The sequence below is a fragment of the Blennius ocellaris genome (genome assembly GCF_963422515.1).
Source record: "Blennius ocellaris genome assembly, chromosome: 15".
NCBI classification, from domain to species: domain Eukaryota; kingdom Metazoa; phylum Chordata; class Actinopteri; order Blenniiformes; family Blenniidae; genus Blennius; species Blennius ocellaris.
In genome coordinates, this window is record NC_137664.1 from 2,098,492 (window position 1) to 2,111,671 (window position 13,180).

General features: G+C 42.7%; 1 protein-coding gene across 1 annotated transcript; it reads left to right on the forward strand.

Moving 5' to 3' along the window:
• Positions 1 to 1,233: 1,233 nt before the first annotated feature.
• On the forward strand, positions 1,234 to 13,086 carry LOC308140102 (G protein-coupled receptor kinase 5-like). Its single transcript, XM_080509772.1, has 15 exons — positions 1,234 to 1,319; positions 1,899 to 2,011; positions 3,213 to 3,290; positions 3,381 to 3,478; positions 4,168 to 4,260; positions 4,391 to 4,454; positions 5,658 to 5,798; positions 6,580 to 6,770; positions 6,851 to 6,888; positions 8,192 to 8,281; positions 8,836 to 9,044; positions 9,805 to 9,942; positions 10,827 to 10,964; positions 11,058 to 11,189; positions 12,390 to 13,086. The coding sequence occupies exons 1-15, from the start codon at positions 1,268 to 1,270 to the stop codon at positions 12,477 to 12,479; spliced, it is 1,665 nt and encodes a 554-aa protein (XP_080365898.1). The 5' UTR covers positions 1,234 to 1,267; the 3' UTR covers positions 12,480 to 13,086.
• Positions 13,087 to 13,180: the final 94 nt, after the last annotated feature.

Sequence of the window (13,180 nt, forward strand, 5' to 3'; positions counted from 1 at the left end):
ATAAAAGTTCAAAAAGCGGCACAAAATAAAGGTTTTCACAAAGTGCAGTTTTGGATGATTTATTATTTGTTTATTAAAATTTTTTACCGTTTTGCCTTTGTCGACTTATCTATATCTACTTACCTCTATATCTATCTATATCCATCTATCTATCGACCTCTATATTTTCTTGAGGAAGATGCTCTATAATCTGATATTAGAGAAGGAAGAAGCTCTAATTATAAAATAAATATATTAAATATTAAAAAATATATAATAACGTTTTTGCAATTTTCACCAAACGAAATTTTTCTGGAGCCACAAAACAAAGAAAAAGCTTCAAATTGCATTCAATGACATTTAACGGTTACAATTTTTATGTTTTATTAATTTATTTATTGATTCATGTTCCACCGCTAATTTTAGCAATTTCGTCTTTTTTTTTTTCAAATTTTTTTCAGATTTTTGTAGCACAGAATTTTATAAATCTTGATATTTTAACTGTTTTTTGTCATTTTTTAATCATTTTTACCTGCATAGTTTTCGCTGTTTTACTTTTTTTTTATATAATTCTGGCTGTTTTAGCTCTACTGTCTCGATTCGCTGTTTTTATCCAGGAAATTAGATCATTTGTGAAAATTCACTGGTATTGAATTTCCTGGAACTTTCATGGAGCCGCTTGCAGACCCCTGGGTAATGCTAATGCTAACAGTGGGCATAATAAGTCTTTTTTATCTCCTTCAGTTCTAATTTTATCCACACACAAAAAAAAAAATCTTAATCCAGCTTTTATTTCTCACAAACACTGATAAACTTTTTTGTTGATGTTGTTGTTCACTTTGATTCATTTCATCCAAACACTGCGGTGGCTAGGCTAGTTAGCTCGCGGCTAATGGGGTAGCCACAAACAACTGCAGCCCACACGTCAATGAGAGTCTTCCTCACTACTCCTTCCTCTTCGCTCCCCGTCTGCCCGCGAGACGTTTTCTAGCTTTTTCTTTCATGCGTCGCAACGCTGAGCTTTGTCAGTTCACTACCCAGAATGCACCGGGCTCTACGTCACACCCCGCAGGTCGTCATCGGCATCAGGTTTAAAAGACGTCCGAGACGTTGACAGGAATGTCGGAGCAATTAGCTTCGCTAATAAAATGTGTTTTGAGCGTTGTACTTTTTCTGGAAAGTGAAGAACGTGTAATTTTATTGTTTTATTTTTTTTGTAATGATGATCGTTAACTTCCTGTTTGCTGCAGGTGGAGGGAGCAAAGGTCGCAGCTGGAAATGGCGAGACATGCTCCGCTTCCCCCACATCAGCCAGTGTGCAGACCTGGCCATGAGCATCGGTAAGTGTACTCGGGTACTTTCCAAGTACGAGTTTTTCCATGACGCGTCAGTCCGAGATGCTACTCTTCCAGTAGCTCCTCCTCCAAAACGTGACAAGGGTTAGCGTGAGACGTTACAAGCCAAGTTAACCCCGCGATTTCTCAAAACACGGACGACAATAGGAACGCGTCACGAACCGAGACGGAAGCACAGAAATCTACCCGGCAACAGCATTTCTTGGTCCGGTGTCCGATCGGTATCGGAACGTCTCCAAAAAGCTTGGACGCCACTGGTGTTTCGGATTAATCCGCTTCCCTGTTAAACTGGTGACCGGCTTCAGAAGTAGTGAGGAAGAACTCTCAGTGATATCAGAAGACTTTATATCACGGGTTGTTTGAGGTTACCCACTAGCCGCGAGCTAACTAGCCTAGCCTCCAGTCAGTGTGTGTTTCATGAACGCCACATTAACCGAATCAAGGGGTGAGAATTCTCGGCTCCGCCCCCCCCGTCCCAGGTGACCCCGAGTCCCGGATTCTCCTACTAGAAGAGTGGGATTAACACTGTGTGTGTGTGTGTGTGTGTGTGTGTGTGTGTGTCAGAGCGGGATTACCACAGCCTGTGCGTGAGGCAGCCGGTTGGGAAGGAACAGTTCAAGATCTTCTGTCGGAGTCGACAGGGGCTCCAGAACTTCATGTCCCTGCAAGACGCCCTGGTACGTTGATACGCTACGCTCATTCCCCGGGATTCCCTGCAAAACCGTATCAGAGTCTTAATCCGGATTAGATCGGACTATATTAATCTACGACCACACATTTCAGGGTATCGATGCAGTTTGCGGCTTGGAAATGTTTCAGTGTTATTTCATTTTGGACTAATTGCCTTGAATAATAATAATAATAATTTTATAATAATAAAAATAATAATAATAATAATAATGAATAATTAAGTTGTTTTTTCTTCCTTCATAGTCATATTAATGACTATGAAGGAAGAAAAAACAACTTAATTATTCATTTTCAATGAATAATTAAGTTGTTTTTTTGTTTTTATTTCTGAATGGATTAAAGATGCTTCACCGATTTTATTATTGAAACGCCTCAAAGTATTTTTAGTCGTGTGCCGATTTTAAGAGCCGGTTCACACGACGACGTTTGACTTTAATGAGGAAAAGTCTATTTCGGACACGCGAGAACAAGTGAAATTATTCAAAACGGAATAAATCCGCAACGAAATAAAACAAAAAACAAATGACGGAGCAGAGTAACATTTTATGTGAACATTTTACACATTCACACTATAAACTGGATTGTTCAACTATAGATCTCGAGCTAAACTCGGTAGAGCGCGCACCTTCACCACGTCTGTCGCCATGGAAACCAATAGATTACAAGCTCGTTTGATCCGTCACATCCATGCTTCCGTCATCTGTAGTGGTCGTTAGAATTTCTTCATGTTATCATTGATTAACCCTTATGTACCATGTGACCCCCCCAACCTTTGAACCCCCCCTCCCCCACGGTGATGATGTCACTGCATCATGTGACCCATCAGAGAACAGGGAATTGAAAAATTTAAATTTTTTACGTGTTGGTTTGACGTCAATCAGATTAAAACTGACATTGTTATGATGAAAATACGTTTTGTGACCTTGACCTTTGATAAATTATTGTTTGAGATTAAAAAAAAAGGATTTTTCTTTACTTTCTTATCTGCAAATCAAATAAGTTGACTCCATTAAGCAAATAAGAACAGCCAAGACATTTCTGCTATGATTTATCGGCTTTAATCGATTTGCCGTTTGTGCCTTTGCAGCTTTTTATGTGTCAAAATTTTTTTAATCGTTGAACTGGTAAGTAAGTAAGGATAATGTGTTTATTAGAAGATTTAAAGATGATTAAAAACCGATGATGCAGGAGGCCTTCGAGACAAAGTCGGATGAGGAGCGGAAGGATTTCGGCTTCAGCATCGTCCAGAAGTTCCTCACGCCTCAGGTCTGACCGATGCTTTCATGAGAATCTGCTTCAGTTTCCTTGGCTGCTGTTTTGACCATTTGTTTTGTTTTTTTACCCACAATGCTTCAGTCCAACCAGAACGTGTCGGTCGTGTCGAAGCACAGGGAGAACTGCATCCAGAGTCTGCAGCTCAACGCCTGGAAGGACGTCTTTCAGGACTGCCGAGCGTACGTTCACACCTCTTCCTCCTCTAATCCAGATTATAGAACATCTTCCTCCTCTAACATCAGATTATAGAGCGTCTTCCTCCTCTAACGTCCAGATTATAGAGCATCTTCCTCCTCCAATCCAGATTAGAGAGCATCTTCCTCCTCTAACATCCAGATTATAGAGCATCTTCCTCCTCTAACATTAGATTATAGAGCATCTTCCTCCTCTTACACCAGATTATAAAGCATCTTCCTCATCTAACATCAGATTATAGAGCACCTGCCTCCTCAAACATCAGGTTATAGAGCATCTTCCTCCTCTAACCTCCGATTATAGAGCGTCTTCCTCCTCTAATGTCCAGATTATAGAGCATCTTCATCCTCTAACATCAGATTATAGAGCATCTTCCTCCTCGAATCCAGATTACAGAGCATCATCCTCCTCAAATCCAGATTATAGAGCATCTTCCTCCTGAAATCCAGATTGTAGAGCATCTTCCTCCTCTGACTTCAGATTATAGAGCATTTTCCTCCTCTAACAACCAGATTATAGAGCATCTTCCTCCTCTAACAACCAGATTATAGAGCACCTTCCTCTTCTAACATCCAGATATAGAGCATCTTCCTCCTCCAACATCCAGATTATAGAGCATCTTCCCCCCAATGTAATCCAGGAGTAATAACACACCTTGTGTTTCCCGGTTCAGAGACCTCCATCGACACCTGAGCGGCGAGCCTTTCTCTCAGTACCAGGACTCCATGTTCTTTGATCGTTTTCTACAGTGGAAGATGTTGGAGAGGTCAGTACGAGCAGAGGAGCTGAACTTGGTTGTGTTTTCCTGAACGTTGCTCACGGAGCTCTGCGGGGGGGTTAAGAAGAAGAAGAAGAAAGAAAAAAATGCTTTTAAAAAGTGCTTTTCTCTCCTCAAGGCAGCCGATCAGCAAGCAGACCTTCAGGCAGTACCGACTGCTGGGGAAAGGAGGCTTCGGAGAGGTGAGGCGACGACTCCTTATTGCAGTTTACAAAGGGGGAGAGGAAAGGAAACGAGTGTGTGTCACCTAATTGCATGTTGTGAAAGAGGTCGGATAATAAAATGTTCTGAACGCGTTTGAGCCACGTCTTTGTTCACGACGACGCCTAATTTGTACTCGAAAGCGGCTCAGACAGCCTGGGGGGAGGTGTTCACTCCAGGGTCCGCTCCACTACGTCACAGGGGGGGGGGGGGGGGGGGGGGGCAGTTGATAGGAGTCGTCGGCTGGTATCATCATGTATCATTAAAAAATAAAGAAAAACACTTTTTGAAACTGTAACTACATGAGTAGATGTGAGATTTTGACTGGTATGGATGTTAGGCACGCGTTGATTGGCCGCTGGAACTGTCAGTCATTTCAATAGCGTAGCGATAGCTTTGCTCAAATGAAATGATAAAAATAATATACGACGGTGGAGTCGTCCACAATAGCCACTCAAAGTTTATACTAATACCGTTAGCGATTGGCAGTTAGCTGTTAGTGGCTAGCGGTTAGGGTCTAGTGGCTAGCATTAGGGGCTAGCGGTTAGCAGCTAGCGGCTCGCTGTAAGGGGTTAGTGCCTAGCAGCTAGGGGCTAGCGATTAGTGGCTAGTGGTAAGCGGCAATGACACCAGCTAGGGGCTCACGGTAAGGGGCTAGTGGTTAGCAGCTAGTGATTAGTGGTGAGTGGAAAGTAGTTAGCAGCTTGGGGCCAGCGGTTAGTGGCTAGTGGCTAGCAGTTAGTGGCGATTGGTTAGGGGCTAGCAGTTAGTGGCTAGGGGTTAGCAGTAAAGTGCTAGCAGTTAGTGGCAACTGGTTAGCAGTTAGTGGCTACTGGTTAGCAGTTGGTGGCTCGGGGTTAGCAGTTAGAGGCTAGCAGTTAGTGGCTATGGGTTAGCAGTTGGTGGCTCGGGGTTAGCAGTTAGAGGCTAGTGCCCAAATAAAAAAACTCCAGATTTTCAGGAAAGTTTCAACTAATATACGCGTTTTAACAAGGAAGCATGTGATTTCCGGGTGACGGCTCCTTTAAGAAACTCCACGTCATCCAGTTAAGGATGTAGTAAAAGGGGCAGGTCAGGAAGTTAGCTTGTAGCTCGTCACTACGTCGCTAGCACCAGGAGATAAAATTTGCACTTTGTCACTAAACAAATCTTTTGTGATGGGTGAACGTGACCCGCCCCCTCAGGTGTGGGCCTGCCAGGTGAGAGCCACGGGGATGATGTACGCCTGCAAGAAGCTGGAGAAGACCCACGTGAAGAAGCGGCGGGGCGAAGCCATGGCGCTGAACGAGAAGCAGATCCTGGAGGGGCTGGACAGTCGCTTCGTGGTGAGTTCACAGCGCCGCCACTCCCCCCACTTCCTGTCAGCTCACTCTGCCGAGGAAACGTCCCCGGAAACCACAGATTCCCACGGTGGAGTTTTAATGACCTCTGAGCACCTCGTTTTCACTCCTTAATTCATTTATTTATCTGAATTATTTAGTATTTATTTAGTTGCTAACACTTGAAAGTGTCGCTATATTTTGAATGGGATTTTTTTATTTCTCTAGATTTGCAGATTTTTGTTTATTTTTCGTTAAATTTTCTGATTTTTTTCTCTTAAATTTGTAGTTTGTTTAAATTTGCAGATTTTTGCTTGATTTTCTTTAAAATTGCAGATTTTTGTTTGATTTTCTATAAACTTGTAGATTTTTGTATGATTTTCTTTGAATTCGTTGTTTTTTGTTTGATTTTATTCGATATTTCATGAATTATTGCATGAATTTTTTTTTTCTTTTGTGCAATATTTTGGGAATATTAAAAAAAAACTTATTTTAAAAAATTCTGTTTTTTTTAAGAGTTTTTTTTTCTCATTAAATTGTTTTTAACTAAGAATTTGTTAACATTAAATTAAATAAAAAAATTGGGGGAATTTTTTTTTAAATGTCTCATTAAATTCTAATGTTTTATTCCATAAACTCTGAATCATGTGATAGTAAATGTTAGTTTTTTTGGTCTCTTCTCTACATTTTGCGGTCAGAGTTGGAGTGACAACACCCGCAGGCGTTTCTAATGTTTTGCTCCATTAAAAGAAAATCGGTGGGGTTAAAGTTCCCGCTGCCGCCACAGGTGAGCCTGGCGTACGCGTACGAGACCAAGCACTTCCTGTGTATGGTCCTGACCATGATGAGCGGCGGCGACCTGAAGTTCCACATCTACAACATGGGCGAGGCGGGCCTGCAGGAGGACCGGGTGTGTTTCTACGCCGCCGAGGTTTGCTGCGGCCTGATGCACCTGCACCGCAAGTCCATCCTGTACCGGTGAGCGCATCACTTCCTGTCACGTGACCCGCGCCCGTCTGCCGCTCTCGTCCAATCAGATGTCGACTTTCCTCCTGCAGGGACATGAAGCCGGAGAACATTCTGCTGGACGACGCCGGTACGTGTGTGTTTGCACTCGTTTTATTTTTTCATTAGTCCATTCTATTTATTTATATATTTGGATCAATGTATGTTGTAAGTGTATTTTTGTATGTTTGTTTTTCGTGTGTGTGAATTGGTTTATGTAATAGTAATGTGTGCGTTTATAGTATTTGTTTGTGTGTGTCAGTGTGTTTGCGATAATGTTTGTGTGTGTGATTTTTGTTTGTTTGCAAGTGCATTATTTGTGTAACTCGTACAATTTTGTGTGTGTGTGTGTGTATCTTTTTATTATTTTCTGTATATTTATCTGTTAGTGTGTGTGTGTGTGAAATGATAAAAATAATATACCACGGTGGAGTCGTGCACAATAGCTGCTCAAAGTTTATACTAATAGCGTTAGCCATTGGCAGTTAGCTGCTAGCTGCTAACTACTTTCCACTCACCGCTAACCACTAGCTGCTAACCACTAGCCCCTTACAATGAGCCCCAAGCTGTTTTTATTTGTCCGTTAGTCCATTTTCTATTTGTATATATATTTGTATCAATGTGTATGTGTGTGTGTGTGTGTGTGTGTTGTTAGTGTAGTTTTGTGTGCGTGTGTTTGCACTTACATGTTTTTATTTGTCCGTTAGTCCACACTTTCTATTTGTATATATATTTGTATCAATGTGTATGTGTGTGTGTGTGTGTGTGTTGTTCATGTAGTTTTGTGTGTGTGTGTTGTTAGTGTAGTTTTGTGCGCAAGTGTGTGTGTGTTTGCACTTTAATTGTTTTTATTTGTCCGTTAGTCCATATTTTCTATTTGTATATATATTTGTATCAATGCATGTGTGTGTGTTGTTCGTGTAGTTTGTGTGTGTGTGTGTGTGTGTGTGTGTGTGTGTGTGTGTGTGTGTGTGTGTGTGTGTGTGTGTGTGTGTTGCTTGGCGACCTGTTTTCAGGTCACACTCGTCCTCTGCAGGGAAACTACCGGTCCATTTTTAGCTCTGCAGTTTCCCCGAGCAGCTGCCAGGTAATCACACCTGCCAGGTAATCGCACCTGCCAGCCAATCACGTCGCGGCTCCGGCACACCTGCGTGCCGCGACGAGGAAGCCAGGCTCTGGTGGTATTTTCACTCGATTGCAGGTGTGGCCAGCCGGGAGCTATTTTTAGCGGCGGCTGCGACACCTTCAGAGTCCTGAGAGCGGGTTGTTGGGGGAAAGGGGCGGAGCCGCGGGGGCGGCGGCGGCGGCGGCAGCGATTGGCCGAAAAAGGGGAAAGTGCGTCACGGGAAGCGAGGCATCTCAACCATGAAACCAGTTTGTTTTGTTCTCCTCAGGGCACATCCGCATCTCTGACCTGGGCTTGGCCGTGAAGCTGTCTGACGGGAGTCTGGTGCGAGGCCGGGTAGGAACGCTGGGGTACATGGGTACGTTTCCACTGGGGGGTCAGAATGTTTTCAAAAAGTTGCCTTATTCGGTTTAAAAAAAAAAAAAAATTCTCACTATTTCTACAGAGACGAGTCAGAATGTTCTCAAAAATCAGCATTTTCTAGTTTCCATGGAGGCAGAGCGTTTAATTTTTTTTTGCATTTTCCACTGAATCAGATTGATGTCAAAAAGTTGCATCCCCCCCGTTTCCACAGAGAATGTTCTCAAAAATCTGTATTTTCTAGTTTCCGTGGAGGCAGAGCATTTAAAAAAAAACATTTTTTTTTTGCATGATTCCACAGAGATCGATCGTTATCAGAAAGTTACATATCCCCCTCCCCTCGTTTCCACAGAGAGAATGTTTTGAAAAAGTTGCGGTTTCCCATTCCCATGGCGACAGAGTCAGAGCATGTTGAAAAAGAAAAAATTGCACGTTTCCACTGATAGTGTTTTCAAAAAGTTGCATTTTCTACATCAACAACTAAAATTTGTCGGAGTTTCCCCTGTGTGGCTTGTGGGAGATGAATCCTTACGTTTGGTTTCCGGGTTGCAGCTCCGGAGGTGGTCGGACACGAGCGTTACGGGATGAGCGCCGACTGGTGGGGCCTCGGCTGCCTCATCTACGAGATGACGGCGGGCCACCCGGCGTTCCGCGCCCGAGGCGAGCGGCCGAAGACGGCCGAGATGGAGCGGAGGATCCAGAACGACCAGGAGGAGTACGGCGAGAAATTCAGCAAGGAGGTGAAGGACCTCTGCTCCTCGGTGAGTCCACGGCCATTACCGCCTCACCACGTCACGGTTTACTTCTTTAGTTGGTTCTTTTAGAAACACGACAGGTCAAACAAAATGATGCAAAATTCCACACTAGTAATGACTTTTGTGTCTGAAACATGGAGGATCGAAGAATAGTGGATCATCGGCAAACGATGACATTCATCGCAATTCTTGGGGGTTTATTCTACAGGATCAGATGCTTTTAATTGCTAAAAATATTGTCACACATGTGAAACTCATGTTGGAGAACTTTTAAAGCAACAGGACAGAAAATGAAATGTTAGTTATGTTTCTTTGTTTGGAATATTTGGTTTGATGGCGATTTAAAAAAAAAAAAAAAAAAGCCTGTTGAGACATGTTGAGCCAGAATTGATGAATCAAATATCTAGTTTAAAAATCATTATTATCATTTGTTAATTATATTTTGATATCTGTTAATATGTTTCTTTGTTATGTATATTTGTACAATTTTAATCTTGGCACACGTATTCTCAAATTGAAAAGGTGCAAGTTACACTTGCAGCTTTACCCTTCAAACAGATATTTAATTTTGTCATTTTCTTTTCTGCATGCATTTAAGGACATTTGCATTAAAAATCATCTTATAATTTGTGTATTTTTATACTTCTTTTTTTTAATTATAAAGCCATGTAAGTTGCATTTATTTAGTAATAAATTAACTTTTATTACAATTACAGTCACTTATTAACACAGTATGAACTTTAACCTTATTATTTCACCGTTGCAGCTGCTGAACAAAGACCCCAAAGAGCGTCTGGGTTGCCGCGGTTACGGAGGAAAAGAAATTCAGTGTCACTCGTTCTTTCAAAACATCAACTTCCGGATGCTGGAGGCCGGACTGGTGGAAGCGCCGTTCAAACCAGACGTAAGATAAACCCAATAAAAACACATTCCCACCCTCTTTATAAAGATAAAAGAACGACAGTCTGCTGGATCTCATCTTCTTCGCCTCATCTGACAGTTTAAATCAAAATCTACCAACAATTTTATTTTTAAAGATTTGTTTTTTCACCTTAAATTGCAATAAAAGTAGAAAAAAATATTCTTTATCCCATTTTTATGATAATTTCTTTTTATATTTTATATGTCTCTGTCAGAATTCTTATACAAGTTTCATAACAATTTTTATACAAAAATTTAAAAAGTATAGGGTAAATTAAAAATGTATATACATAATTTTATACAAAAAATTTCATATAAATTCTGTACATTGAATTGGGCTTTGTTTAGAAGACGTTTCAAGTGAAAACATTTTAGACTCTACGTCCGTTTTTTATATATATATAAAAAGTATATGTAAAAAAATGTATTTCAAAAAATTATATATATAAAATTTACTGGATTTATGTGGATTTTAATGGCTTCAGAATTGTGAAAAAATAACGTACAATGAGTGAACATTTGATTATTTTTACAAAATAAGTTCCAACTTTCAAAATCTGTCAGTTCAGATTTCTCAGTTTACGGACCTGAAGACTTTTTTTTTCTCTGCTTTATGGTATTTATTTAATTTGTAGACCTCAATGGTTTTGTCATTTTCCACCAAATTAAAATTAGTCTTAAGGCAAAACTTTCCAAATAAAGAGAACACAGCTCATAAGCTATAGTTGAGTTGTATTTTTTTGCGATTTTTCCGTCACTCTTGCTTAATTCTCTCCACAAAAAAATGTACAAGACGCTGACTTTTGCTTTGAAATGTGTAAAACGTGACTTACTGTATCTGCCACTGCTTGGTTTCGCCTCCTTCAGCCCAGACTGGTGTACTGCAGCGACGTTCAGGACATCGAGGAGTTCTCCGCGGTGAAGGGCGTCTCTCTGGACCAGGCCGACGACAACTTCTACTCCAAGTTCAACACGGGGAGCGTTCCCATATCGTGGCAGAACGAGGCCAGTCCGCCGTCCACCTCGCGCTCTGCGTCGGTAAACCGCCGGATCCGACCTCAACTAACTCTCTCTCCGCCTTTCCACCGCCCAAAACAGATCATCGAGACCGGCTGCTTCAGGGAGCTCAACCTGTTCGGTCCCGAGGGGAGCCGCTCGCCGGACCTGGACTGGTCGCAGATCCCCGAGATGCCCAAACGTAGCCTGCTGCACCGGATCTTCCGCCGACACGTGAGGAAGTCTAGAGCCGCGTTCCTACTGCGCAGTACCTGCCGGTACAGTTCGGGTGTTCCTGCGTCTCAAAAGTCGTGGATGGTACCGAAAGAACCGTGAACCCAGAGTGATTTTTTTTTTTTTCGTAGACCCTTCGTTGGGGTACCTAGCAAATTGGTTCCATAAAAGACCAATCTAAACTTACTGCGTCCGCTTTGGTCCGCCGCTCTCGACAAGCCCACGGTATTTAAATAGCTCATCGACCATACAAGGCCCAGTTTAGACGAAGTCTAGAGCCGCGTTCCCACTGCGCAGTACCTGCCGGTACAGTTCGGGTGTTCCCGTGTCTCAAAAGTCGTGGATGGTACCGAAAGAACCGTGAACCCAGAGTGATTTTTTTTTTTTTCGTAGACCCTTCGTTGGGGTACCTAGCAAATTGGTTCCATAAAAGACCAATCTAAACTTACTGCGTCCGCTTTGGTCCGCCGCTCTCGACAAGCCCACGATATTTAAATAGCTCATGGACCATATAAGGCCCAGTTTAGACGACAACCGATACGACTTTATCCGCGAACATTTCTTCACTTTTGAGGGGTTCGTTTAGACGACACCAGTGTTCTGATCCGCTGTATCCGCAAAGTTTTTAATCCCGGTTCCCAAGATGGAAAGATCCTTTCACGGGTGCTATTCCCGTTGAAAATACTTCCTTATGCTCGCCTGCTTGTAAACCGACACGTCCGATCCGTAGGGGTATGACACGGGGTCTGTACCCTAGTTTTATCGTCCACATTGGTAGTTGTATAGTTCAGACTCACTGCTGATAGCATCCGATTTGTCAATAGTCTGTATGAACGTCAGGTTCTCTTAATTTTCGTACTTTTTTTTTTCTTCTTCAAACTCTTTTTGCTCACTGGTTGTTTTGGTACCGCTGACATTTTGGAAATGTTGGCCCGACACTGCCCCCTGGTGCTCTGATGAGGTTTTACCCCCAAGCTGTGTCACAGGAATGAAGCTACATTCATGTTGTTACGAAGGCGTTCACGATGCCTGCCTACATTTTAACCGTACTCCGTGGAGGAACTCCTCAACAGGGCGCTTTGCCGTCCTGTCCTGCGCAGTGGAACCATGGCTAAAGGCTCTCGGGGGGGGTGAGGGGGTGGGGGGGGTCACAAGGTCTGAACCAAAACACTGACTTTTTGTGTGTCTGTCCTCCCGCAGCACGGCTCGGACACGTCGGAGGAAAGCAAGCAGAGCTTGGTCTCCAGCGAAAACTTCATCAAGTCGGGGATTCTCAGCTCCCCGCTCTAAAAGACGATTCCAGCGCCAGAGACTGATTTTATAGACTCTTAACAAACCAACATCCACTGTAGCAGAAGAGGACTTCTTCCCGTGATACCGCTGTGTTTATTTTGAATTTTTTTTAAGATTTAGCCACTTCCTGTTGGCACTCGCCTCGTCACTTGCTTTGGACACGGAGGCGCCGCGTCGTACCTCTTAAAAGATGCATGGTTGTACATGACATACGTTTGCAGGCGTCCTTTCACCTCTTCTTGTCTCCAGAAAATCCCCAAATCAGCTGAACGCAACAATCGAGAGCAGCTCGGCGCGTCACTTCCTCTCAGAACCGGATCTTCGCGACAATAAGACACCCTGAACATGGAAACTAGGGGAAAAAATTCTTACTTTTTGGAATTGCTCTGTCTTGGTGGAAACATTTTGTGAAAAAGTCCCATCTCTCCGGGGAAACGTTTTTGAAACGCCGACATTACAGCCACATCGTTTTCAGAGTTTCCTCCGTTTCCGTGGCAACGAATCATCAAAATGTCTCCGAAACGAAAACGACGTGTTTGAAACGGGACCGTAATGACTTTTTTTCTTTTTTCTTTAATCATTTCATTGATTCGTTGTTCGTTCTGTTGCGTGGGGGGGTGGGGGGGTATGACTTATGGTCGTTCTTGTTTTTAAACCTGTAAATGTCCACTGGGAACACCTTCGAAAAATCATGTGAA

Excerpts from the sequence above, each read along its gene's own strand:
- LOC308140102 (XM_080509772.1), top strand. The coding sequence starts at position 1,268 with ATGCTCCGCTTCCCCCACATCAGCCAGTGTGCAGACCTGGCCATGAGC. Across the intron at positions 4,261-4,390 it reads CAGTGGAAGATGTTGGAGAG|GCAGCCGATCAGCAAGCAGA; the intron begins GTCAGTACGAGC and ends TCTCTCCTCAAG. Across the intron at positions 10,965-11,057 it reads CCATATCGTGGCAGAACGAG|ATCATCGAGACCGGCTGCTT; the intron begins GCCAGTCCGCCG and ends CGCCCAAAACAG.